Here is a 27,606-nt window from a genome sequence, read left to right as displayed (position 1 = left end):
CCAATATAAATAGTAACGGTGAAAGGGGGCTCCCTTGTCGACTGTTTCTGCCAAAACTGTCAGACCTTATACCATTAGTGAGAACTGCTGCTTTAGGGTCACTGTATAACACTGCCACCCACTGGGTAAAGACCCCTCCAAGACCACACCACTCCAAGACATAAAGGTACGGCCACTCCACCTGGTCAAACACTTTCTCTACTACCAAACACGGAATTGACCCTTGCTGGCGTACCTGAACCACATTTAGTACTCTTCTAATATTATTAGAAGACCTGCGACCCCAAATAAAACCTGCCTGGTCCTCCTTTACAATGAAGGGCAAAACCCACTCCAACCTCAACGCCAGCTTTTTCGACAAGATTTTAAAATCCATGTTTAATAGCGATATGTACCTGTACGAAGTACAATCCTCTGGGACTATCCCTCTCTTGAGAATAACAGAAATATTTGCTTCTCCTAGAGAGGATGGGAGGCAGTCCTAACTGTATGAATAATTGTACATATTCAACATTGGCCCGGCCACCATGTTTATAAATGCGTTATAAAACTTGCTCTGAAATCCATCTGGGCCTGGCGCTTTACCATTCTGGAGCTGCCTCAGAGTAGAACTTCCTGAATGCTACGTTAATCTGTTTGGAATCGCAAGTGATTCCAAACTCTCTAATGGGTGTGGCCAGGTACGCCAGATATCTACCCTGTTTATCATTATACTCGAATAACCTCTACTTCGCAAAGGAAATCTCCTTCTTTGTTGTCTGAGTGAATGCAGCATTCAGAGCATCCTTGAGGGCTGTAATCCGCTGCAACTTGCTCACAGACGGTCTGTCAAAGTATACTGTCTCGGCTGCTTTCAACCGGGCCTCGAGCATACTCTGTTGCTGTCCCTTCTGCTGCTTCCGAGTCACCGAGTAAGAAATAATCAAACCCTTGCATAGGCCTTGGCAGTCTCCCACAGCACTGACAGATTACTGGCCGTACCCGAATTAATGTCCCAAAAGATTTTATTTCCCGTGAAAAATACTCAGTAAACTTGTTATCCTTCAGGAGGAAAGGATCCATGCGCCAACGCCCTGAGCCTGTCCCATCACCACCGGTCTTGACCTCCATGATCCATGCGCCAATGCCCTGAGCCTGTCCCATCACCACCGGTCTTGACCTCCATGATCCATGTGCCAATGCCCTGAGCCTGTCCCATCACCACCGGTCTTGACCTCCATGTCCATTGTCGCATGATCGGAAATGGCTATGTTACCAATTCTGTAAGACAGCACCGAATTCAAAACAGCCAATGGGACAAAAAAATGTATCAACCATAGTGTAGCACTTATGTGGGTTAGAGAAAAAGGTGAAATCCCTACCCTCAGGGTGAAGACATCTCCACACATCCACCAATCCCAGCTCCCTGTTCAGGTCCACCAGCTGCCTGGATTGCGAGACCCCTAGGGCATCCTGTCCACCTCAGGGTCCATAACTCAATTAAGGTCTCCCCCTATAATTGTATGATGTGCCCCAAGGACCATCAACCTGGAAAGCACATCTGTTAAAAATTTGAGGGGGTGTGCCAGGGGGCAATATACATTCAAGATCCCATACTCCTCTCCATGTATTAAAGCTTTAAGAATCATAAACCACCCATATTCATCCTTAATTTGGTCTAACCGGTGAAATAGGAGATTCTTCTGGATGGGTATAGCAACTCTTCTACTTTTTGAATTCAAGGATGAGAAAAGCACCTGTCTGAACCCTCCCTGCTGTAACTTCAAGTGCTCCTTATTGGTTCGATGTGTATCTTGCAGCAAGGCTACATCGACCCTCTGTTTTCTAAGGCTTGAGAGGATTTTTTTTCTCTTAATCGGTGAATGACTCCCCTTAACATTCCAGGTACACCATTTAAACGAATGGTTAGCCATAGCTGTCCAAAACAGCCCATGACCCATCTGGGAGGAAGAACCCTACTCATAGTGCACCAAGTGAAAACAGTAAATAGTTTGGATAAACTTGAAAATACAACTACAAAAATTACCAAATCACTGAACCAACATATAACACAAATAAGAGCAGACTTTCCCCCTTGCCCACAGGGAGCACTCATAATACCCACTAACCCCTCCATGGCTCCTTCTAGCTGAAGCCACGCCCCAAACCCAAGCAAAACAAAGTTAAAAAAAAGTTACAACAAGAAAATTAAAAGTGGGCACTCAACCCTAGTCCATACTTTGACCCAAGGCAATCCTGGTAAAATAAAAAAAACCTGCCTCCCCAAACCACCCCCTCCTCCGCACTAACAGGGAGAAACGAAAAGGGAATGATAACAAATGATAATGGAAGGGGTAAAAGAAGGAAGAAGAGAGAGGAAGAGAAAACAAGGGACCCCTCCACATATTTAAAAAAAGACAAAACCAGGTAAACCAGGCAAACTACAGAAAAAACAAAGTGAACAAGATTGTCTATAGTATTCCAGCCAGCCAGTCTATTTTAAGGTGTCCAGTAAGTCCTTTGTCTTCTCTGGTGAGTCAAAATTAAACACGGACCCTCTGTGGCTGAAACTTAATATTGCCGGATACTTTACAGAGTACTGAATATCCAAGTCTCTCAGCCTCCTATTTACCTCACCAAAGGCCTTTCCCTTGTGGATCACGGCCACAGGAAAGTCTTGGAGAAACATAAATCTTGATCCTTTGTATGTCAGAGCCTGTGGATCCTTCCCCAGTGCTCTAGAAGTTTCCAGAACCATTTGCTTGTCTCTGTAATACTAGAGTCGCACTAGGGTGGAGGTGCTGGTCCGAACTGGGTCTGCGCAGTGCGACCCGGTGGGCCTGCTCAACCCACACCCGGCCTGCCCCGACTTCCAGCTTCAGAAACTGCCGGAGCCATTGCTCCAGGAAGCTGACCAGCTGGCCTCTTCTTCCAGTTCCGGTAGCCCGACCAGGTGGATGTTCTTGATTTTTGTGGTTATTGACCTGCTCTACGAAGGCCCGTACCTGCTGTTCCAGGGCCTGGAACCGACCTGCTGAGGATTCCACCGTGGTTTTGGAGGTCATGGTCTGCTGCTCCAGCTCCATGACGTGCTGCCCAAGATGCTGGATCTCCTGGTCATACTGCTGCAGCCCAGCTAAGATCAGTTCCAGCCTGGTCCGGGTCTTCTCCATCGCTGGAACGATCTTCTCTCGGAGTTTCACAAGCTCCGAGACCAGGCTGTGCTCCACAGGTAAGTCCCCTGGGGCTTTTGCGGAGGCATGTCCGTTGCTGCAGGGGAGTGCCCTGCTTGGTGTAATCCTCGCTGTCCTTTTCCTTCAGTCACTTTTCGTAACCAATTGAACTGACATCCGGCAATTCTGGGGATCCAAAACTACTGATTTTTACCACAATGGGTGAGAAAGGGAGGGTGAATGTACCACTTTATCTGGGTTCTGGTGCAGAGCTCAGCAGGGCAGACCTACTGAATTGCCACCATCTTGGATCTCCTCATGTTATTTTTGATCTCAAAGAGGAATGTGCAATGTGCATGCACATCTCCAGCATGAGTTGTGTTGAATGCATCGAGGTGAGTTATGATTGACACTAGTGCTATTACTTCTGACTTTGCTGCTTCAGCTCAAGTTTCACTTAAATTTCTATAACTGCGCAAACATTCAGCAACAAGATGGGCCAACTAAGCAGAGCTATTGTAAACTAAATGTTAGGTGCTGATTTCTATGGTTTCCATCTAAGTTTGCAGAGTTGCTGTGAGTCTTCCACTGATGCAGCTGGCAGAGTCAATCTGGGGTGATGAAGACTTTGATTCTGGCTTCAAAGATTCTTGTCAGATCACTTACTCCAAGATTCCCCCTTGGCCAGAAGCATTAAAGGAAGGTCTTTTCTACCTGGGACTTTGAGAAGCATTTCTTTTCTTTCAACCTAAGAAGGAACTTCTTATTGAAATTTGGCATCTCTTGCAAATCTTCAGGTAGGACCAATACTGTACTACTGGTAACAGGGAAGGTAATTGTGGCCGTGGAAACCTTGTAGTTTACAATAACTCTGGTTAGTTGGCCCATCTTGTTGCTGAGTGTTTGTTCAGTCATAGAAGTTTAAGAGAATCTTGACCTGATGACACCACTAGGAGAAAGTGAGGACTGCAGATGCTGGAGATCAGAGCTGAATCACTAACATTGTCCAGAGCACTGGTAGAAGTAAAGTTGCCACAGTCTTATTGGGCTGCTCCCTCATTAGAGAAAGAGAGAAAGAGAGAGAGAGGACAGATGGTGGTGGTTTAACCTGAGAATCACCACGGTTCAGGTGAGGGGACAGGTTGAGAAACAGGGTCCTTCATTGTGACCTCTGCTGGTATGGGAATTAAATCCACTCTGCTGGCATCATTCTGCATTGCAAACCAACCATTCAGCCAACTAACCAAAGCCCAGAGCACTACACAAATGAGGTGCCTGATGTTCTTTATACCAGGAGAGGTGAGTACATTATCTTCCCTCTGACCAGATAGGTGCAGGTGAAATGTGGAAGATGGCCGATTTTCTCGTTGTGCATTGCCATTTGCTGCACAATCATGGTGCTGCATCTAATTGCAGAGATTAGATTAGATTCCATACAGTGTGGAAACAGCCCATTTGGTCCAAGAAGTCCACATCGACCTCTGAAGAGTAACCTATCCAGACCCATTCCCCCACATTTACTCCTGAGTAATGTGCCTAACACCATGGACAATTCACCAAACCTGCACATCTTTGGATTGTGGAAGGAAACCGGAGCACCTGGAGGAAACCCACGCAGACACAGGGAAAATGTGCAAACTCCACACAGACAATTACCCGAGGCGGGAATTGAACCCAGGTCCCTGGCGCTGTGAGGCAGCAGTGCTAACCAGAGCCACCACGCTGCCCTCAATGTATCACAGCTCGAAAAATTCTATACCAGTGTTCCTAAATTTTATCTGTAACTCCACATTGAGCTTTGAAAATTGGTTCAACCTCCCATTGAGGGCTGAGAGAGTGAGACCCTTTTAGAAAGGGAACATAGCTTTTGTAACTTGGTTCAAGCTCCACTGCAGCCGTTACTTCTTCAGATTTCACAATCCCAAAGTTATAGATCATAACTCATGTCAGGACTCATTTCTGTCCCAGCAACAGTGAAGGAACAGCGATATAATTCCAAGTCAGGATGATGTGTGACTTGGAGGGAAACTTGCAGGTAGCAGTGTTCACATGCATCGTCTGATCTTGTTATTCCAGATAGTAGAGATTGTGGGTTTGAAAAGTGCTGTTTCAGGAATTTTTGACCAGTGTTGCAGTGGGTCTCTTTTGTGCTACATGCTAAGGCCACTCTGCAATACTGATGGAGAAAGTGAATGTTTAAATTGGTGAATAGTGTCCTGATCCAGCAGGATGCTTTGATTTGCCACAACCTCGTCATGGACTACAGGCTGGATAGTAGACAAGAGCATAGTTGTTGCGGCAGTGGTGAAGGAACAAATAATTCCTAATGAAGGGCTTTTGCCCGAAACGTCGATTTTGCTGCTCCTCGGATGCTGCCTGAACTGCTGTGCTCTTCCAGCACCACTAATCCAAAGAACAAATAATGTTCTGTAAGTTCAAAGTAGGAACATGTCCTTTTCTTTATTCACTCATGGGATGTGGGTGCCACTGAGTGGACCAGCATTTATTGCGTACCCTCATTGACAGGGCAATTAAGAGTCAACCACATTGCTGTGGGCTTTAGACTCACATGTAGGCCATATCAATCAGGACAGATGTTTCCTTCCTTAAAGGACATTAGTGAATTGGATCAGTTTTTCTGACATTGGTTTCATGGTCATCATTCCAGGATTCTATCAAGTCACTGCACCTCCCTCTAGGCAACACCTTAGCAATCCTGATAATCTGTCACTGCTATAAAATTCTACTTGATCATTTTGGGCAGTGACATCCAAAACAATACAGAAACAAACACTGATACCAAACTCTCAGCCTGAACCTCCATTACACACTCAGATTTTGGGTACATGCTGTTTGTGTGACACTAAAAGCTAAAACATCAGGTGCTGCATCATATTTGGATTTGTAAGTCTTCTCATGGAATTGGGCATCACTCATGAGTTAGAAAGTATGGGCTCAGAGTACAAACCTGTAGCTAAGTTAATGCTGGACTCCGTCATGCTTTTTGATAGTAATGGAAGGCTATTTGGAAGGCTTGTCAATTTATCATATCTCTCTGAGTCGATGTCAGTTAGCCCTTTTCTGTGTGCTATCTCATTTAAGTCTTCATTTGAGTCTTCTGCAACAGACCTCATATGCAGGGAATTGGCAGTTATGACTCTTTCCTTCTACTTTGGCTGCTAGTCATTCATATGTTGTGTCTCTTCCTAATGCCACAGACAAATTTTATATGTTCCCTTTTATGTGACCATTGTGTGTGGGTGTGTGTATTTTCTTATCCTTGAAATGATTAACTCAATGCAAATAATCCAGTAGCAAGTGTTTGGTTGTTTAAAATGAGAAAGATTATATGCTTTCATACCATTTATCCTGCAGGTTAACGAAAATTCATTCAACGTATCCACACTTTCACAGTTTTCACAGAAGCATGTCAGTATTGCTATAAATAAGGTATTGAGGGGCATCATCTAATTCCAGGCCTGGTCCAAAGTAAGCCTTGTCCAAAGGACTCTGGTAGTAAGATAGATTTTTAATCTCCAAAGGATGTCTCATGATCCTTGGAATCTTCACTTTCTGTCTTTGAAAAATGTAGCTTTTAGAAAATGTATGTTTAAAGATTTATGATATTATCGTGTGGTGGCTGATGAGACATCAATCTCTAAAGTGTGCATAATGCCAGTATTTGAAAGGCTGAGAGGATGAGATTGAGTCTTAGTGATTTATCATCATCAGTTTCCTAGGATTTTGGCCCCTGCAACAGTACCTCAGGAGGTGATGTTTTTAGGTATTTAAAAGGAGAAAATCCATGGGTGGAATTGCAGTGAGAGAAGGTGGAAGGGAAAGCAAGAAGTGTATGTTTACACATAGTGCAGACTTAGAATCAGACATGATTGTGGGATAAGGGAAAAAGTGGGATGCAAAACTGACGCAGAGTCAGCTTCAATATTTTAATCTTGCCACTCGCCATGATTGCAGTCACAGCTGGTTCAATATCCCCTCTATTGGGGCAAGGACACGTGAGTGTGCCTATCTTTGCTATTTAGGCATTGCTAGCTGCAATTATGCAAAACCTAACTGTGTAAAACTTAGAACTATGTCATTGGGTATAGCGTATAGAGGAACCTCGATTATCCGAACGACATGGGCGAGTAGTATTTTGTTTGGATAATCAAATGCTCAGATAATCGAATGCTGGATAACACTGTTTCGCCAAGCATCGAGGCCTTGTGATCTTGCTCGGATAATTAAATGCTGGATAATTTAGGTTCTTCTGTAATTTGTATGGCTGCCATAGCTGGGCACTTGATAATGTGTGCAAACTGAGAACTACAGTGAGGAGTCTTACAGCAGTGGGTGGGTGAGGTCAGGCTGTGAATAGGAAATGTAAAAGGTAAAGATAAAGTTGCCGTAGGGTTGCTCTCTCATTGGACAGAAATGACTGGTGATGGTTTAACCTGAGGGTTACCATACCTCAGGCAAGGAGAGGGACCTTCATGGTAACCTCAGCTGTGTGAGAATTAAGCTGACCCTCTGAATAGGATGATGAAATCAGGCTTGTTTGGTCATTTTCATACTGGAGTTAAGGGGGATGTTAAACTGAGCAGTGTATGGAGTTGCTGGTTCATTTCTAAAGAAACAACCCTGGGAAATGCACTCACTGATCATGACCACTCATGTTAGACCTTATCTTGCACTGCCTCATGCCTTCAGGCTACACGATTGACATTGGCTATTGTGGTTATCTGTTCCCACTGCCTCCACAGTGTCTGTGTAACCCTTAGAGGATGGAAAATATCCAATGCTGAGGCCTCTAGTTTTACAGTATGGAACCTTGCATCATGTTCATTCTTCTTGTAGGTTAGTCTTCTCCAGCCATTTCTAGTACCTTAACAGGAGGCTTGAAGATTTCCAGCCTCCTGTTTGTCTGCTTTGGAATCCAGCATCTGCAGTTATCTGTCTCTAATCTATTTCTAGTAGCTTCCCTGGAAGGGGAAGTAGGCTGGCTTTAGGTGATGCAGTTAAACTTTCAGTGGTGCTAGCTTTACATACACTTTAGCCCTTGCTGAACTAGGCAGGCATTTTGCAACACTTTTTTGGGCTTGTGTTTTTACTGGTCATGTCAGATTAGATTACTTACAGTGTGGAAACAGGCCCTACGGCCCGAGTCTACACCGACCCGCCGAAGCGTAACCCACCTATTCCTGTACATTTACCCCTTTACCTAACACTACAGGCAATTTAGCATGGCCAATTCACCTGACGTGCACATCTTTGGACTGTGGGAGGAAACCGGAGCACCCGGAGGAAACCCGCGCAGACACGGGGAGAATGTGCAAACTCCACACAGACAGTCGCCTGAGTCGGGAATTGAACCCAGGTCTCTGGCGCTGTGAGGCAGCAGTGCTAACCACTGTGCCACCGTGCCGCCCATCAGGTTACAATGAGAAAAATTCTGCAAGCACTCAGACAATCATTCAAAGCAGAAAAACCTATATTTCAGCTGTGTTGTTACCTGAACAGAAGGAGGACCTCAAATGACCTTTAACCTGTTTTCTTTAGGTTAAAGAGGGTAAATTCAGATTGGGCTTTTACACCTGATTACTGCTAAATGATGCCTCTGAGCAAAGCATGTGTAAAAATGCCAGATAGGGAAGCAATACCGAGATGTTCCAATGTGGTTGAGAAGTATTTTCATAAATATTGATCTCCTTAAGGTTTAAATGTTTGCACAGGATAATGGATGATTCAGAAACTCTCCCAACACTGTGCCCAACTGATCTGAGACCAGGTACTCACATGAGACAAACAATCCCAACTCCAATACACATTCACCCTCTTTAAGTAGGTGTGTCACAGCAACTTCATGACAGCCAGCTTCAACACAGGTACTGTTCAAGAATATTGCTTGCATTGTTACACTGAAGCACAGACACCCCTGATGAGACAGGGGGTTCAACCCTCAGTGATGTTGATTTGATTTGACTGCACATACCTCTCGTCTCAGGAAGCAGTGGACCGTGATAATAACAAAGCCTTGAACGGAGTCAAAAACTGCAAACAATATTTGAAACAAAATCGATCGCCTGTCGGTCATCGCCAGAACAGCTGACATCCAGGTCAGTGCCAGCAATGGGAGAACAACGCACGAGCTCCACAGGGATGCCCTGGAGGAACAGAGAAGAATGGCAGTCTTAATTAAAATGATAAGTGTGATCAATTATATTCAGTTACAATCGCATAATTTATAAGGGTATTTTTTGAATTCTGTGCCTCAATTTGTTTTTTGACATGTAATACTTAGTTTTTAATTCTAACGACAAATCAAACTGGACATTCAAATGGGGGGTTCTCAGAGGATAGGGTTCTGCAAGACGATTTAAGAGGCCCAGATTGTTATATTTTTTGACTTACTAGTTCATTATTTCTGTTGCAGTCTATGTTTTTGAAGAATATTGTCTGCAAAAACATGATTTCCCATTGTGTAGCTGTTGCAGTATTCAAGAAATTGGTATAGCTCCCATGCCTACCTCAACAATATGTTGCATTTTTATAGGTTTCTTAAGAGTTTATCAATACAAGTAAGAATCTCTGAGGAAGCACCATTATTTCCAAGGGCTGCTTCCAGTTTTGTCAATGTTAGCAGAGTGCTTGTAGGGTGACAACATGAACTTGGATCTCTGACAATGTGTGAATAATAGCGGATGATTCCTGCTATTATGTCGCAATTAGCATGCAGTCCTGATAATGCTGTTACCAGCAGAGAACTTGAGAGTGATTTCTGAACAACTGTTACAAATTAATGTTGTACACCTTGGAGGTGCTGCACTTATCTATTCATTAATGATACTTCCACAATAAAGCCCATCTCTACTCTTGCTTCACGTCTTATGTTGTTGAAATCCTTTATTATCTCTAGACTTAACTGTTCTAACACAATCCTGGCTGGCCTCCTAGATTCAATTCTCTATTAAGGTGAGGCTATCCAAAATTGCACTGTTCCGGTCACAATTCATACCAAATACCATTTTCCCTGTGCTCATTGACCTGCATTAACTCAAGGCTAGCCAACAGCTTGACTTTAAAATTCTCATCCATGCTTTCAAATCCTTCCCTCTTCTGGGTTTGCCTATCTCTGAAATCTTCTCCAGCTCCACAACCTAGATTTCTGTTTATCTCTAATTCTGGTCTCTTCTGAAGAAGTTTGATTTAATTGCTCTAATACCGGATGCCATGTCTCCAACTTCATTGGCCCTAAGCCCTGTAATTCCCTCCCTAAACCACTCCACCTCTTTGTCTTGATTTCTTCCTACAAGATACTTCTTACATATTTGACCATCTTTGGGTCATCTCTGTGATATCTCCTTCTTGTGACTTAAAGTTATATATTTTTTGATGATGTCTATGTGAAGCACCTTGGGACATTTGATGTTAAAGATACTATATAAATGCAATTGTTTTTTGTTTCTAAAGCCTCATGAAGTCAAGACATGTATTTTACACAGATTAGGTGTCTTAAAATCTGTACTTTAATAATATACCTGCTTCAAACTGTTGAGGAGATCCTGCAGAATTCTAATATCTGTGTAAGGGGCTCGGGTAAGTTGCCAATATGACAGGCTTCTCTGTGGTTTCTTCTGATTAAGCTTCAGAAATCTGTTTTGCTTTTACACTTCTCAAATGCAGGAAATGCACCTTAATTTTTCTGTGATTTCGCTGCTAAACAGCACAGTCTCAAATCAGCAGGAACAGTGTAAATGTGCCACATTCATGGATGAAGGTGTTGTCGAGACTATTGTGGACACTGGGCTAACTTGGGCAAATGCATAATTATGGGAAGTATCAGCTCGGTTCAACAGGTAGAACTCTTGGAGCAAGTTAAGGTGAATAATTAGGCTGGCTCCTCAATCCAATATGATGAGACTGCTGCATTATTGGAGGCACTGTCTTTCAAATGAGATGCTATTTGAGGACTCCAGACTGTTCCATGGCAGTAAGGAGAAGGGAGTTATCCCAGCATTTTGGTCAACATCCCTTCCTCAGTTAGTATCACCAAAGTAAATTTAACGAGCAATTTATCTCATTTGTTTTAATCTGACTTAGCTGTGTAGAAATGGCTGGCATGATTACCATATAGTAAAGCTTACAATTCAGAAACAATACATTGGAATACTCTATGCATGTGTTTTATTGGCATTTAGATTGTGTAATACTGCATGCACAGTGCTGCAAATAGACATTTCAGCAAAACTGTATCCACAGTTTCTGCATGTACATATAACTCTTTGAAAATGATAATTCTAAGAATTATGATAGAATTGCTAGAAATCAAAGTTTGAGGAGAAAGGTGGAAGCTTTGGTGTCTTAATAATAAATTTCTCTCTCTCTATGACCCAACGGAAGAGACTTCACGTGGGAAATAACAAAGAAAGCCTGTGTCAATTAGCTGAAGGACGTTATTTATGTTACAAAGCTCCTTCAGACTGGTTTCCTTCTTGAAGGTGGCATTACAAGCATTTAGGTCAACCAGATTACTTACGTAAGTCTCCCTTTCAGATTTTGATTTCTCAAAAACAAAATGACCTATATTCCAGGGAGGACAAAGAAAATGCTACAAAGACACTCCAAAGCTTTCCTTGAAGCACAGTAGCATTGACATTGGTGATTTTGGAAGAGCATGCTACAAATAGTTGAAAACGATGACAACTTGTCCATCAAGCTGCATATGCTTATACTCCAAAAACCTTCACAATGAAACATAGAGATGGCAGAGAACGAAAGCAGAAGAAGCAAACTCTGTACTTCAGACACCGCTATCTTGCTCCATTTGCCAGAATTATGGGGAATTTGTCTGTTTGGTCACCAGAAGACCCAAAGCAGAAATTCACAACTCTGAAGAGACTTCATTCTCCAATTGAGAGATAAACAATGACAAGCTCCTTTGGATACAGGCCTTGATATATATATTCTTGTGCCTGATAAGATGAAGGTTGTTGTCAGTTTAATGAACCAAGTGTCCTTATGGGAGTTAAGCAATAAAATGATCTCAGGTTTACAGGAAACTGGATCAAGGGTATACTTTGGACATCAGTCTTCGTAGTGGGACATTTGAATAGGAAGATGTGATTGAATGAGTGTTTGACATGAGAGATTCACCAGTTCCCTCAAAATAAAATACATTTATAGGCAGTCAAGAAGGAAAGATCACTTTAGCCAGAGAGGTGTTTCCTGAAATTGAGCTATTCTGGCTGCAGTCTCAAACTTTGGTTAGCTCAAGAAGATGAAAACAGAAGGGGTTGACACCATGAACCTGCTTCATTGATCCTTTCATATAACATGAAAGTTGCAAATTATCTTATCTGCCACTAGTCTTATTCCTTGTCTGTTCACTTAAAACAGTTGCTTCATAATAAACTACTTTAAAACATGATGTGTGATTTCAACCTCTTTTGGGTAATCATGACTCCTAGACAAAATCCTACCTGGTTATTTATGTGTGTGCATAAAGCATATAAAAGAACAATAGTACACAATGGGTCTCTGCAATGGCCAATAATCTACATAATAAAGTATTGCAGATGAGTTGCATTTGATAGCTGGTCAAAAAAATGACCTTCAGAACTCCATTATAATCACAGAGTCTTTGAATAAAACTTTGAGAAATGTATACATTCTGATTTTGTTTGATAGAGAGGTAACTTTCTTTCTTCACAGAAATAAAATTGCCTAACCCAATCCAGAGAGATGAGGAACAGATTTGCAGAGCCAGGGCGTTGTGAGTGGGCATTGAGTTATCGCTGCACGTTGTTGTAATTCCGATAGCTAAAATTGCACAGCACTTCCAGTAAAAGGGCATGGTCAAGCTCTTCGGTCCTTGTTCATGTGGGACTATCCTAATTAACAAGCACCTGGTTTTCAAAGTGACTTTATGGCAAATCAATTCTGTCCAGACACAACAATGATACAACTAGCTCAGGGCTTCCTAAAGTTGAGTACTAGGTGACATCTTGGGGTCCCAAACTTTGAGGCACCAATAGCTAACATCCCACTCCTGTTCTGATAGGTCACCACCTCTAATGTTAACCAAGGAATTGAACAACTTCCAAACCACACAATGGATTCACAATGGGAAAGAGTTTAGAAAACATGAAATGAGTTGATCAATAGTTTACAGCACCACGGAAAGGTCCTCTGACCTGCTATCATGGTTATCATATTATCATGTTAATCACACAGAGTCGTTTGGTTCCAAATTTCCATCAACAAGTTAATAATTTTGACACCTGGATACCAAGAGACCCTTTCTTCACCTCCTACTGAATAGGAGTCACTAGTTAATGTTGCAAGATAATGACTGGATTGTTGATTGAAGACAGTCCACACTCTTGTCAGTGAACACTTATAATCTTCATGAAGTTACTACAGACCAGTGAGCCTGACGTCGGTGGTGGGGAAGTTGCTGGAGAGGGTACTGAGAGATAGGATCTATTTATATTTGGAAAGGAATGAGCTTATCAGTCATGGGCAACATGGTTTTGTGCGGGGGAGATCGTGCCTTACCAACTTGATAGAGTTCTTTCAGGAAGTGTCCAAGTTGTTAGATGAAGGAAGGGCTGTTGATGTCATATACATGGACTTTAGTAAGGCGTTTGATAAGGTTCCCCATTTGCAGACTAATGGAGAAAGTGAAGTCACATGGTGTGCAGGGTGTTCCAGCTCGGTGGGTAAAGAACTGGTTGAGCAACAGGAGACAGCGAGTAGTAGTTGAAGGGAGTTTCTCGAAAAGAAGAAAGGTGCCCAGTGATGTTCCACAGGGGTCAGTATTGGGGCAACTGTTGTTTGTAATATACATAAATTATCTAGAAGAGGGCACTGTTGGTATGATCAGCAAGTTTGCAGATGACACAAGATTGGTGGAGTAGCAGAAAGCATAAGGGACTGTCAGAGAATACAGGAGAATATAGATAGACTGGAGAGTTGGGCGGAAAAGTGGCAGTTGGATTTCAATCCAGACAAATGTGAGGTGATGCATTTAGTCAAGTCTAATTCTAGAGCGAATTATACAATGAATGGAAGAGCCTTGGGAAAGGTTGACGGGCAGAGAGGTCTGGGAGTGTAGGTCTATTATACCCTGAAGGCTGCTGCACAGGTAGATAGAGTGGTCAAGAAGGCACAGAGTATGCTTGCCTTCATTGGACAGGATATTGAGTATAAGAGCTGGCAAGTCATGTTAAAATTGTACAAGACATTGGTTCAGCCGCATTTAGAATACTGTGTACAGTTCTGGTCGTCACATTACCAAAAAGATGTGGACACTTTGGAGAGGGTGCAGAGAAGGTTTACGAGGATGTTGCCTGGTATGGAAGGTGCTAGCTATGAAGACAGGTTGAGGTAGTTAGGTTTATTTGCACTAGAAAAAAGGAGATTGAGGGGGAACCTGATTGAGGTCTACAAAATCATGAAGGGTATAGACAGGGTGGATAGAGACAAGCTTTTTCCCAGGGTGAAGGATTCAATAACGAGAGGTCATATTTTCAAAGTGAGAGGTGGAAAGTTTAAGGGGGATACATGCAGCAAGTACTTCACACAGAGGGTGGTGGGCGTTTGGAACGCATTGCCAGCAGAGGTGGCAGAGGCAGGCACGGTAGATTCATTTAAGATGTGTCTGGACAGATGCATGGGTAGGTGGGGAGCATACGGATACAAATGCTTAGGAATTGACCGACAGGTTTAGACAGTACATTTGGATCGGCTCAGGCTTGGAGGGCCGAAGGGCCTGTTCCTGGGCTGTAAATTTTCTTTGTTCTTTATAAGTACATATAGGACAGAGTAAGAGAAAACATCTTTGGAATCAAACATACTCCCAATTCCATATGTAATATTAGGCTCCTCATGCAAATGCTCAGAATGAATAATTAGAGTAAAGCTACAGGTAACCCTTTATTCCACCACTTTCCATTAAGCAACAGCCAAATGTAGATTTGGGCCCTTGATAAGTGGTTTGCAGGTGCCAGAATCTCAGCAGAGCCAACATAAGCAGACAAACCTACTGCTAAATGTAAATCCAATGCAATCATTGACATCAAAATGGAGAATGCACCACTTAATTTGTTATGTGATGGAGAGGTTTGAGGATAGAGAATCAACACAGGCTAGCTTTCATTATTCTAGATATAATGCGTTGAGAAGTCTCCTTTTGTGACAAATGATTCTCTTCCCAAATTTATTGATGCTTGCTCTATCCTTATGCCAAGTGACCCACTGGGGAAAGCCAAAGTTTTTATTCCTGAAGCTTTTGTCAAAGATTTATCACATAGCAGATCTGAACTTTGAAAACAGCCCAGAGGTCCTATGCAGCTCTGAACTATGATGGAACACTGTCACAAGTTGAATCTGTAAAGAGACTCTGCTATCAGTGAATAAAGACAAGACTGAATTGTCATTAGCTCCTTTTAGTGTGGTCCTGCAAGGTTGTATTTGAGTTGCAATTTGACATCCAGTAAACTCCAAAGGTACAGAAATAAATTAGTAAACAGAACAGATACCTTTTCAGGGCATTTAAAAACAGTAATGTCACATAATGGACCCTCAACTAGATTCCATGGTTTGGCCAATTATTCCAAAAGGTGGGAAGAGGTGCATAAAACTCCCTACTGAGTCTTCCAATGACATATTCAACTGCACAAAATGCTTGAAGTCTCAGAAATATATATATAATAGATGCTCCAAATCAGTAGTGGGTGGCACGGTGGTACAGTGGTTAGCACTGCTGCCTCGCAGCGCCGGAGACCCAGGTTCAATTCCCGCCTCAGGCGACTGACTGTGTGGAATTTGCACGTTCTCCCTGTGTCTGCGTGGGTTTCCTCCGGGTGCTCCGGTTTCCTCCCACAGTCCAAAGATGTGCAGGTCAGGTGAATTGGCCATGCTAAATTGCCCATAGTGTTAGGTAAGGGGTAGATGTAGATGTAGGGGTATGGGTGGGTTACGCTTCGGCGGGGCGGTGTGGACTTGTTGGGCTGAAGGGCCTGTTTCCACACTGTAAGTAATCGAATCTAATCTAGTAGTCAAAAAGTGTGGCACTGGAAAAGCAAAACAGGTCAGGCAGCATCCGTGGAGCAGGAGAGTCGATGTTTTGGGCATAAGCTCTTCATCAACGCTTCTATTCCTTGGATGCCAGGATTCCAATGCATTGCTAATGAGGACATCAACATAGGCAAACTTAACTCATATCATTTTAGGATAGGTTTTGAATGAATCCCCTACACCTTCACATAAACATTGGAGTTAGTGCATATTTCCCGAATAAAATCAACAATTTTGCACTGTACATCTAAGTTTCTAGTTTCTTCAATATGACTGAACATAGTACTATGTTAAAAGCCTTGTGAAAATCCATGAAAGCAATGTTTGCCTTCTGCTGCATAATCTTGAAAAAAGCCACAGGAGATGTTACTGAAGGCAAAGGTTTCACACACAGCAATCTTCAGCTTCTGCATGGCATATAATATTTAAACATTGCTGTCAGTAACCCTCAGAGTTAGTAAGTGATGTGATGAACCTCTTCCAGCCAGGACTGGAGACATTTTTGTGATCATTGGTCATCCCCAAGAGGAGTTATTGTGATCATTGGCTGCAGTATTTCACAGACATGAGGAGTGCTAAGCTTGATGTTATCCACCAGAAATATTGCATGGCATCAAACAGCAACATCATGCTAACTGAAACAGCCAACACTGGCGCATTCACGACAGAAGGTCATTACCTTGCAGTTAATTTGAGTATTGTGCTTAGTGTTTAGCAGAAACCCAGATATTCATAGGTACTATTTAAACAACTGTACAAACCATCATTTGACAGGAAATATTCCAGTTGTTGCATTGCTTATCGTCTGAACTTCGTATCTGAGTCACTACTCCTTTCCTGTGTTACAGCTGATTCCTCATTGAGGTTTTCATGCTTTGCTTTTACTGTTTTACTTTAAGTCTGCCCTTCTTAGTTTGGATATACAAAATTTTCCATCAGAATACTAGCGGTGTGTTAGAATATGATTTGGTTGTAACATTGAATGACCTTAAACTATGCGCCTGTTGAATTCAAAGGGCAGTAAAATCCAGAGAGCAACAAAAACAGTTTTCTGGTCTGATCCCATCAGTTTTCCACTGAACTGGTTAGATTTAAAATAACCCTTGAACCGACTTATTCGTACCTACTGTGTGCTTCATGGTTGATACACTGGTATCATGAGTTGTAGCTGCTTAAGGTTGCTCCCTCAGTGTCACATCTCATCACTGGCTGGCTGCTGAGATTGTCGTGGCTCAACATTTTCCCAAGCTTTACTTCTCCATACAAGCCAGCCATTTCCAGAACTGTAAACTGAAGTAGGCAGTGCCCTACTTTGAAATCTATTTCCTGAAAATTTAGATGTGTAAAAGCATCAGTTCTGTAACTTATCTCAGTGAAGTCTCAGCAGGCTTGCAATTTTCCGGCCTGTAAAGCTGTCTTTCTTTAATTAATAATACACAACTTCGCAGCAATTTTAAAAGGAAAGAGAAGGTTTGCATTTCTATACCTTTCACAACCTTATGATATCCCAAAGTGCTTTAGAGCCAGTCAAATACTTTTAAAGGGTAATCACTGTTGTAATATAGGTATTTTGACTGTTTCCTCTTGACAATTTGCAGATCATTCAGAAGATTGAATTTGCTCTAGTTTCAAAGACAAGCTTGGTGTGATAGATGGCTCATATTTAGACTGAATCATGAACAAACCAACAGGACCAAACTCTGTCAAAAATAGAGTTTAGTAAACCACAAATAGTATGCCGATAGAAATTTCTAAGTGGCAAAACGATGCATTATTTTTTGTGAAGGTTGATGCAGAAATGCTAAATATCAGAGTAAATTATTTTAAGATTCAGTTGAGGTTTATTTTGAAAGAATGTGACTTAGTTCTCAAGATTGTTTCTGGACTGAGACGATTTTCCTATGATGAGAGACTGAGAAAACTGGGCCTATACTCTCTGGAGTACAGTGTATTGAAGAATAGGAGGTGGTTGGATTGAAACCCACAGGATTCTGAAGCAGCTTCTGAAAGGTTTTCCCCCTTGCAGTGGAATCTAGAACATGGGACACAGCCTCAAGATAAGGGGTTGATAAGCTAATGTTGAGATGATGAACAATTTTGTGACTTAAAATGTTGAGAATCTTTGGAATCCTCTTCCACAGAAAGCCTTGACTGCTCCGTCGCTGAGTATGTTTAAGACAGATGGATAGATTGTTATTCTCTCAGATAATCGGGAAAATGGAGAGTGGGTAGAAAGTGCAACTGAGGTAGATTATCAAGCATGTTTGTATTAAATAGTAGAGCAGGCATGAGGAGTCACATTTGCTTGTTATGTTCTGATAATGAGAGAGGATAGTGGTTCAGATTTACAGCGATTCTTGTTTTCCAAGCCAGTAGTTAACCTACAAACACAGAGATCTCCTGAAGTTCAACTTCTAATTCTGTTTTACTGTTAAAAATATGAACAGAAAATGGTGTGCAACTTATCACCCACATTTTATAGAGTACATAAAAACTGCAACAGAAAGCTCCACAGAACACAGTTCATTGCAGCTGAAAACATACAATGATAAATCTTATATTGTTAATATAACTTCACATAGACCTATAAAGATCCAGTATCCCTTTGAAATGGGCCTGCACCAGTCTTTGCATTAGGTAAACTGAGAATTTTGAAATAATACTTATTAAAAAGCCTTAAGCAACCCATTTGCCTGCATCTCCAAGCAACAGGTTAATTACAGGTACCTTTTCAAGTTAGGTGTATTTGACTTCAAAATTAAAACAAAACAAGAAAAGAAAACATGATTCAAAAGATTTTGAGATTTTTGTCAGAAAAGTTTTACACTAGTGAAAGAGAAATAACTAATTGCATGATAAGAGACAAAAAATATGGCTAACATAATAACATTGAGAAAGGGATATGATATTCAGGAAAAGTGACTAATTCATTACTGGGAAGAAGGAAAAATAAATGATACATAAATTAGAGAAGGAAGAAAAGGAATGATTCAAAACTGGGAACAAGGAACATGGAAAATCTTTTGATTAAAAAACCATCTCTGTACAATCATCAGCGAACATCTCCGATCATATCATAGAGGGAAGGACATTGATGAGTAGATGAGAATGGGTGGATGCTGCTCCTAAAGGGTCTCTGAAACAATATCATAAGACAAAGATCATTGATCTTCCTAATGTGCTGATAGCCAGTGACTTCACTTTTATTAGGGATCGTTGATGTTGAACTTGGTCAATTTTTTCCCGTTATGTTCGGCATAGACTGGTTGGACTGAAGAGTCTGTTTCCAAGCTTTATGTCTCCATGACTGAACCATGACTTTTCTTCTACTGGGAGGGGTGGCACATAAGCAGTCTGCCTCTCTCCCGGCACTGTCTGTAAACTCTTGACCTGGGCTTTGGCTGATAAGCAGCAAGAAATATTTATGTTACAGTACTGCCAGACAAGGACAATCTGCAACAAGAAAGAATCTGACCAGCTCCCCATTGACATCAAATGGCACGATCATCGCTGAATCAATAAATTCCTGGAGATTACCAGAAATTTAACAAAAACAACCAAATAATATGAGCTGAGAAGCAACTAATTCAATGCCTCAGACAAAGACGATCAACTCTGCTAGGCAAAGGAAACTGGCCAATTCAAGTTAGAATAGATGTTACCAGTCAGTGAACATCACAGTCAACGATGATAGATTCATCATCCAAAGTTCAGAGCAATGATTTATTCAACAACTGTATCAAACAGAAGTAATACAGTTCCTCAGCAAATGGAAATTTATTGATTTGATGCTGAATAAAAAGGAAACTGCTAATCAGTAAGTCACAAAACTTGAATAATTTATGATTTTACATTTTCAAATGTGCTGCAATCCCAAGATATACACCCAATGCAAAGAAACCTGAAGAGGTAACTTCCCTCTTTAATGGACAGTACCATTGCACACAATAATTTCAACCCTTGCTGCCTGTTGTCACTGAAACAGCATCATTATTAATGATGATGTTCCTAGCTAAACCTGATGTTTCTTCAACAAAAGTAAAATTACTCTCAGCCGAATAAAAACCATGGGTGGATTTTCCACATTTTGGCTAAAGGTAATTTTCATCGAACTTCATGGAGGATTTCTCTATACGAGGCCTAATACGTTTCTTATTGGGATCATCCCAAACTCACCTACCACACACCAATGGAGCCTTTCTCCAGATTCTCTCACTCATTGTAGTTGGATGTACTCACTGCGGCTGGGACACTCCAGGAGTACAGGGACTGGCACCATATTTTAGAAGGTTGTTGTACTCCTGGTTAGGTGCTGGCAGTCTACAGCTTCTCTGCACGGTTCCTAATATGTTCCCTCAACATGAGGAAATTTGTAACAGGCACCCGGAGGTCCTGGTAGGTGGGATGAGCAGAGGAAGGTTGTCCTCTTCCTGCAGGATCAGCAGAAGATGCCATGGCACAAGGTTGCCAGCTGGATCAACACACTTTCAACTGTCTGGAGAATATGCAGCAATGCTGAAGGAAGATCACTGACTTTCTCTGTTCCACTAAGGTAAGTGCCACCATCTTGTCTTTGCTTCCTCACACTCGATCTCGATTTCTGTTACTGCACAGACCTCCCACCAAGGCTGATGCTCTCCACTCTCACTACTGCCTGCAACATCATCCTCACACACTCTCACCGACACCGCTCCCTCAGACCACTAATTGTGTATTTCCTCTGTGCCACCTGCTCACTCACTCTGGACACCTCACCACTTTTCCTCCATCTAAACCAGCACCAGTATCAACACTAATAGCTATGGAAATCACTTACATCTCATTCAATCTTGACCTTTGTCTAAATTTCAGGAGGAAACAACTCACTGGAGGGCAAAAAGAGTCAAAGCAGGGTGTTGGGGTGCCCAAAAATGAGCTACTAATTCTCTGTAATCCTGACAATGATTACTCCGAGTGGCCAACTGACCGTCCCCACCTCCTTGACTGACTATATGGGGACTTCCTGACAGATGTCATCCCCTTGGACTTAACATGGGACTACTCTCCTTAGGCCTTAAGACTTAAATAGTTTGGTTAATGCACACGCAGTGTGTTTGCTGTGATATTAAGAGTGATTAGTGCTGTATTTCTCACCATCTTGACTGATAACTGCTAACATCCATGACAAGCTCCGTAGCTTTCCGTCAGTGTTGAACAAGACAAGATAGAAACACTGTACACCTTTAAGCTCTGGCTGAGGGGGCAAAGTGCAAAAAGGTAAGTGATGGAAATGTGGTCACCATTCAGGTAAGTGTGAAGTGAGTGTGAGCTGAGAAAGTGAATGAGCTGTCCTGAGATGGTCCCTGATCTAGTCCATGAGCAGTATTAAAGTCGAGAAAAAGGTCTTGTCTGACATCTCATTTGATTCTCCCAGGGAGGTACAGCCCTTCTCATTCATGGCATGGGAAGTTTCCATCCTATGAAATACATATATAGAGAATAAAATGAATCACATGTAGGGAGAATGAAACGAATGATTAACACAGCTCTGCTTCCAGATAGTGGTAACATCGTGGTTTTATTCCAGTTTTTTCTCCTTTCCCGAAGATGCTGAATCTTGCTGAATCTACATTTTATACAAGTACAGTCAATTACCTGGCTATTCAAACTGCCCTTCTTCATGTGAACAAGTGAGTTTTGACAAGCTACTTGATATTGGGTGGCATCATATGCAAATCTAATGTTGTCATCATCAGATGATCACACATATATACTTTTCAATGAGAGTCACTGAATAGTGATTAGGAACAGGAATGGTGATTGATTTAAACAAAGAACATTACTTCCTGTGAGTATTCCAAGCAACAGCTGGAAGTGAAAATCAAATCTAGCACCTTGTAACTTGTGTGGCTACAATGCTGTGCCATTGAATACACAACTACGTTAAGAAACAGCCACTAATTTCAACAAGAATCAACAGTGGCTGAAGGATGAAGTGGAGTAAATGTGATGAAGCAGGAATATTTTCCTGACTCCCTTAGACAAATTGTACATTTGAATAAGACTGGGAGGAGACATTACTTAAAAAATGCACACATAGACGCATAGGCAAAGAAGAGTGGATGGGATTAGGACTAACTTAATGACTCTTTCAAAGAACTGACACAGGCACAATGGGCTGTAAGGCTTCCACTGACCTTTAAAATTCTAAACCGTACATCATCACTTTTATATGTACAACATTTAATGTTATTTTTAAAGTCTTGTTTAGGCTGAGAAGAAAGGGATACTTTCTCTTTCAAAGTTACCCATGATGCAAGAGTTAGAGATCAAATGGATGAGACTAACATGGCGTTACTGGTGATGGTGGCAGATAATGCTGTAGTTGAAACAACTCCACACTTGGAACATTTGAGCATCAAACCGCTACGGGCTTCACTTGCCTGACTTGAAACAAATGCAAAGCAAAAATGAGGACAAATAACGACTACAAGTTTAAATGCAGAGAAAAAACAAACAGTTGAGAAAAGCAGCACAGGTGTAATTAGCTTGCAATATTGGAATGCAAGAAATTGGAGTACAGTGATTAATTGATTTACAATTATAGAAACAGTGAGAAATTTTAGTTCACAGATTCAGACTTTCTTTTGCAAGGTGGAATTTTTGCAGCTCGTCTTTTTGATTATATGCTAATAAATTTAATATATCAAATCCCTTGAACCTGTATTGTATGAGTCCCACCTCTGACCAACATTGCTTTCAATTGCAACTCTGTAGTTTCCTCCTTTGTGTCCTCAGTCTCACGGATGCAAGGTACACTCAACCACTGTTATTACCCACCGCTCCTAAGGGTTCGCATTGGGTGAGATTCATTTTGAAATGTCCTCTGCCTCAACCGATTGATAAGTCAACGGGCACAATACAGAAGTTCTTCTAATTATAGAACAGATGTTTAATTTTCTAAACATCATTTGGCACAGCACCAGCTAATATTGTGGTAAGCTACACAGCAATCCACTCTATCCCTCTATTCTAGTCTTCTCCCTGCAGTCCAAAAGTCATTGTCCCAAATTAAGCCATAATCGACCCATATTTTCAAAGTATTAAAATGCACTTGATCTTAGAAAGTGCAAAGGATCAGGAGCAAGGCTATGGATGGCTGGAAATCCTATCCTATCATAATTCTGATGCAATAAGAGAAAGCCTGGGAGGTCTCAGTGTAACAATTGTGATCAACTGTGAATTACAGCACAAATGTGCCTGATCTTTATCACATGCCCTCCATTTAACTCTTCAATCAGGAGCTAACTGGAGTTGAAAGTGAGGACTGCAGATGCTGAAGATCAGAGTCAAGATTAGAGCGGTGCTAGAAAAGCACAGCAGGTCAGGCAGCATCCGAGGAGCAGGAAAATTGACGTTTTGGGCACAAGCCCTTAATCAGAAATGAGGCAGGGAGCCTCCAGGGTGCAGAGATAAATGGAATGAGGTTTGGGCTGGGGAAAAGGTAGCTAAGAGTGCAATAAGTGGATGGAGGTGATAGGTTGGAGAGGAGGGTGGAATGGATAGGTGGGAAGCAACATGAGCAGGTAGGACAGGTCATGAGGATGGTGCTGAGCTGGCAGGTTGGAACTGGAGTAAGGTGGGGGGAGGGTAAACAAGGAAACTGGTGAAGTCCACTCTAACTGGAGGCCACTTGTCTTGTAGTCTGTGAGAAGATGTCTTTATGAACTTTGTAGTTCATGGGGTAAGAATTATTGCATGTTTCATTCTTTCAGAGATTGATGTTTGCTCTATCACCAGATTGAGAAGGGTAATCAGATGAACAATTATTCTAGTGTAGAAGTATCTGTCCACATTGGCATTATATGGCATAAGAGAATCAGTAAATGTTTATATATTCCTCAGTACATGAGAAATTACAGAACCTGTAGAATACAGAGAAAAGTAAGGGTAAATTTTTAAAAATAGCTGTACTGAATATTGTTTAATCAAATAAGGACAATATTTCCTTATTCTAAGACAGCATTTACAGATAATTCAGAAATACAATAGCAAGTTTAGAGACTGCTAGTTTTATTTATTCCATTAATGAGGGGTGAGTAAAGCAGTCATAATCGAATTTTCATCTGCTCATCAGTAAAATGACCCAGGTCTCATCCTTCATCTCTGCATATCAGTTTATGTAAAATAATTTTAATTTAAATGAGTAATGTTTCTTTTTAAATTAGATGTTCTTTTAAATTTATATGACAAGAATATACATGATTCCCCATGGGAGACTGATTAGCAAGGTTAGCATGGAATACAGGGAGAACTAGCCATTTGGATACAGAACTGGCTCAAAGGTAGAAGACAGAGGGTGGTGGTGGAGGGTTGTTTTTCAGACTGGACGCCTGTGACCAGTGGAGTGCCACAAGGATCGGTGATGGGCCCTCTACTTTTTGTCATTTACATAAATGATTTGGATGTGAGCATAAGAGGTATAGTTAGTAAGTTTGCTGATGACACCAAAATTGTAGTGGACAGCGAAGAAGGTTGTCTCAGATTGCAACAGGATCCTGATCAGATGGGCCAATGGGCTGAGAAGTGGCAGATGGAGTTTAATTCGGATAAATGTGAGGTGCTGCATTTTGGGAAAGTAAATCTTAGTAGGACTTATACACTTAATGGTAAGGTCCAAGGGAGTGTTGCTGAACAAAGAGACCTTGGAGTGCAGGTTTATAGCTCCTTGAAAGTGGAGTCCCAGGTAGATAGGATGGTGAAGAAGGTGTTTGGTATGCTTTCCTTTATTGGTCAGAGTATTGAGTACAGGAGTTAAGAGGTCATGTTGCGGCTGTACAGGACATTGGTCAGGCCACCGTTGGAATATTGTGTGCAATTCTGGTCTCCTTTCGATCGGAAAGATGTTGTGAAACTTGAAAGAGTTCAGAAAAGATTTACAAGAATGTTGCCAGGGTTGGAGGATCTGAGCGACAGGGAGAGGCTGAACAGGCTGGGGCTGTTTTCTCTGGAGCGTCGGAGGCTGAGGGGTGACCTTATAGAGGTTTACAAAATTATGAGGGGCATGGATAGGATAAATAGACGAAGTCTTTTCCCTGGGGTCGGGGGGTCCAGAACTAGAGAGCATAGGTTTAGGGTGAGAGGGGGAAGATATAAAACAGACCTAAGGGGCAACGTTTTCACACAGAGGGTGGTACGTGTATGGAATGAGCTGCCAGAGGATGTGGTGGAGGATGGTACAATTGCAACATTTAAGAGGCATTTGGATGGGTATATGAATAGGAAGGGTTTGGAGGGATATGGGCCGGGTGCTATTAGGTGGGACTAGATTGGGTTGGGATATCTGGTCGGCATGGACGGGTTGGACCGAAGGGTCTATTTCCATGCTGGACATCTCTATGACTCTAAGTTGGGTAAGCATTCCACCACAGTATTTTCTGTTCATTGAAATTAACCAGGCTGGGATTCCATGAATTAGCACATTCAAATCTCAGAAACACAGAAGAGTTACAGTGTACAAGGAGACCGCTTAGCACATCATGTCTGCACTGGCTCTCCTAATGAGCTTCATGACCTACTGCCAATCTCCTGCCTTTTCCCCATGCCCGAGAATGTTAGTTCTATTTAAATAATCATCCAATGCCCTCAAGAATGCCTCAACTGAACCCACCTCTGTCACTCTTCCAGACAGTGCATTCCAGACCCACCCAACTCGTTGTGTGAAACTGTTTTTCTCACATCATATTTATTTCTTGAGCAATCACTTTAAATCTATTCTGACACCTTCTTGATTCTTCTACAAACAGAAGTTGTTTCTCTCGATCTTTTATATCCAGCATCCCCTCCCCCCCCCCCCGCCTCATGCTTTTGAAAACTTCTACAGATCTCCTCTTAAAGGTCTTCTCTCCAAGGAGAATAGTCCCAATCTATCTCCATAACTGAAGATTCTCATCTCTGGAATCCCCATTCTTGTAAATCTCTTCTTCACTCTCTCCATTTGTTCACATTTTTCTTATAATGGGGAGACCAGAACTGTACACAATATTCTAACTGAGGTCCAACAAGTGTCTTCCAGAAATTCAGCATCACTTCCTGGCTCTTGCACTGTATCCCCTGTTAAAGTTAACACTGTAAAGCCCACAAGACTGCATACTTTAGTAAATTACTCTTTCCACTTGTCTTACCACCTTCAACGATCTGCGCACATGTACACCTAAGTGCCTCTGCCCTGCACCCTGGCTTTATAATTGTACCTCTTATTTTATATTGACTGTCCATGTTCTTTGGAGCAAAATGGATCACCTCACACTTCACTGCATCAAACTTCTTCTGCTATCAATCATCCACCAACTTTTGAAATTTTCAAGACTTCAGCCAGTCTCAGCTAAGCTATTTGATGTAATGCAGTTGCCTCTCTTTAATACAGAGGACTCTAACCCAGCAGGTCACTCTGAAATGTATCACATTCCTTCTTACCTAATCCCCACTGACGTGCTACATTTCTCATGGGGCTATGTATCTTTTACTTATAATATTCTGTATCAATTAAATCCTGTTAATATTTGAAACAGATACATGGTAATCACTTATACTTGCTTGTGACTGTTATTTCATATGTACTACCATGTATTAGTCACAGAATCACCTTGGTAATCTTTGTTTTTTAACTGGATTTATTGGATTCCCTGATATCATAGCTCTTAATTCAGTTTTTAGGCTAAGTTGGCTGTAGTAACTAGAATGATCCCTAGTTTGATCCCTGCAGTGAGTTGAGTTACAGCCTTACATTCGGCTTCAGTGATTCCCAAGGCAGTAAAAATAAATCTTTAGTCAAAGCTGTTGTTTCTTAACACCATTCAGTCAGTCTTAATGGAGGTGCATGTTTGTGACAAGTCTACAATTTAAAAACGTTTAGTTTCTATGTTGAGGCAGAACAATGTTCACTTCAGTGATCAATGAGAATGTGTCCAGTATGCCCACCATATCCTTATCATGGCAAAAGTACTATCACGACACAATTGGTGAATATCAGGTGCATACAATGAAAATAACAAAAGGGTAACTTCTGCCTGTAACTGTGTTTTTAATGTGGCAGTGAGGTTAGTTTATTTTGATATGTCAGACTATATTCAGAAATCACAACTTGTCTAAGATTTTGATTGTCACTAGCTTTATGGGTATTACTTTATCAGGATAATCAGTACCTACTAAGTTCTTGTCCAACAGTTTATCCAATTTTCCTGAGCAGCATCCTATGGCATAGTATAATATTCAACCTCTAATTAGAGCTCCATAATTTATTCTTTAAAAAAACCGCAGAAGATCTTTCCCACAATTATATGATTACTTACATTCAAACATCTGACAAGGGGAGAGTCAATTAATTAACAGAGCT

The 27,606-nt window shown here is 41.6% G+C and overlaps 1 protein-coding gene across 9 annotated transcripts in view; it reads right to left on the bottom strand.

Moving 5' to 3' along the window:
* adgrb2 (adhesion G protein-coupled receptor B2) overlaps positions 1-27,606 on the bottom strand; it is a 758,374-nt gene that overhangs the window by 77,911 nt on the left and 652,857 nt on the right. For 8 of the 9 annotated variants that reach the window (XM_072548607.1, XM_072548608.1, XM_072548609.1 and 5 more), the window contains 2 exons: positions 22,560-22,658; positions 9,145-9,316 (listed from right to left, as the gene is read on the bottom strand). In XM_072548607.1, the coding sequence (XP_072404708.1) occupies positions 9,145-9,316; positions 22,560-22,658 (271 nt within the window). The remainder of the gene's footprint in view (positions 1-9,144; positions 9,317-22,559; positions 22,659-27,606) is intronic. The other variant, XM_072548611.1, reaches the window with a different exon arrangement.

Source organism: Chiloscyllium punctatum, chromosome 27 (genome assembly GCF_047496795.1).
Source record: "Chiloscyllium punctatum isolate Juve2018m chromosome 27, sChiPun1.3, whole genome shotgun sequence".
NCBI lineage: Eukaryota > Metazoa > Chordata > Chondrichthyes > Orectolobiformes > Hemiscylliidae > Chiloscyllium > Chiloscyllium punctatum.
The sequence above is the reverse complement of the archived record's forward strand: the minus strand, read 5'-3'. Positions and strand labels throughout refer to the sequence as shown.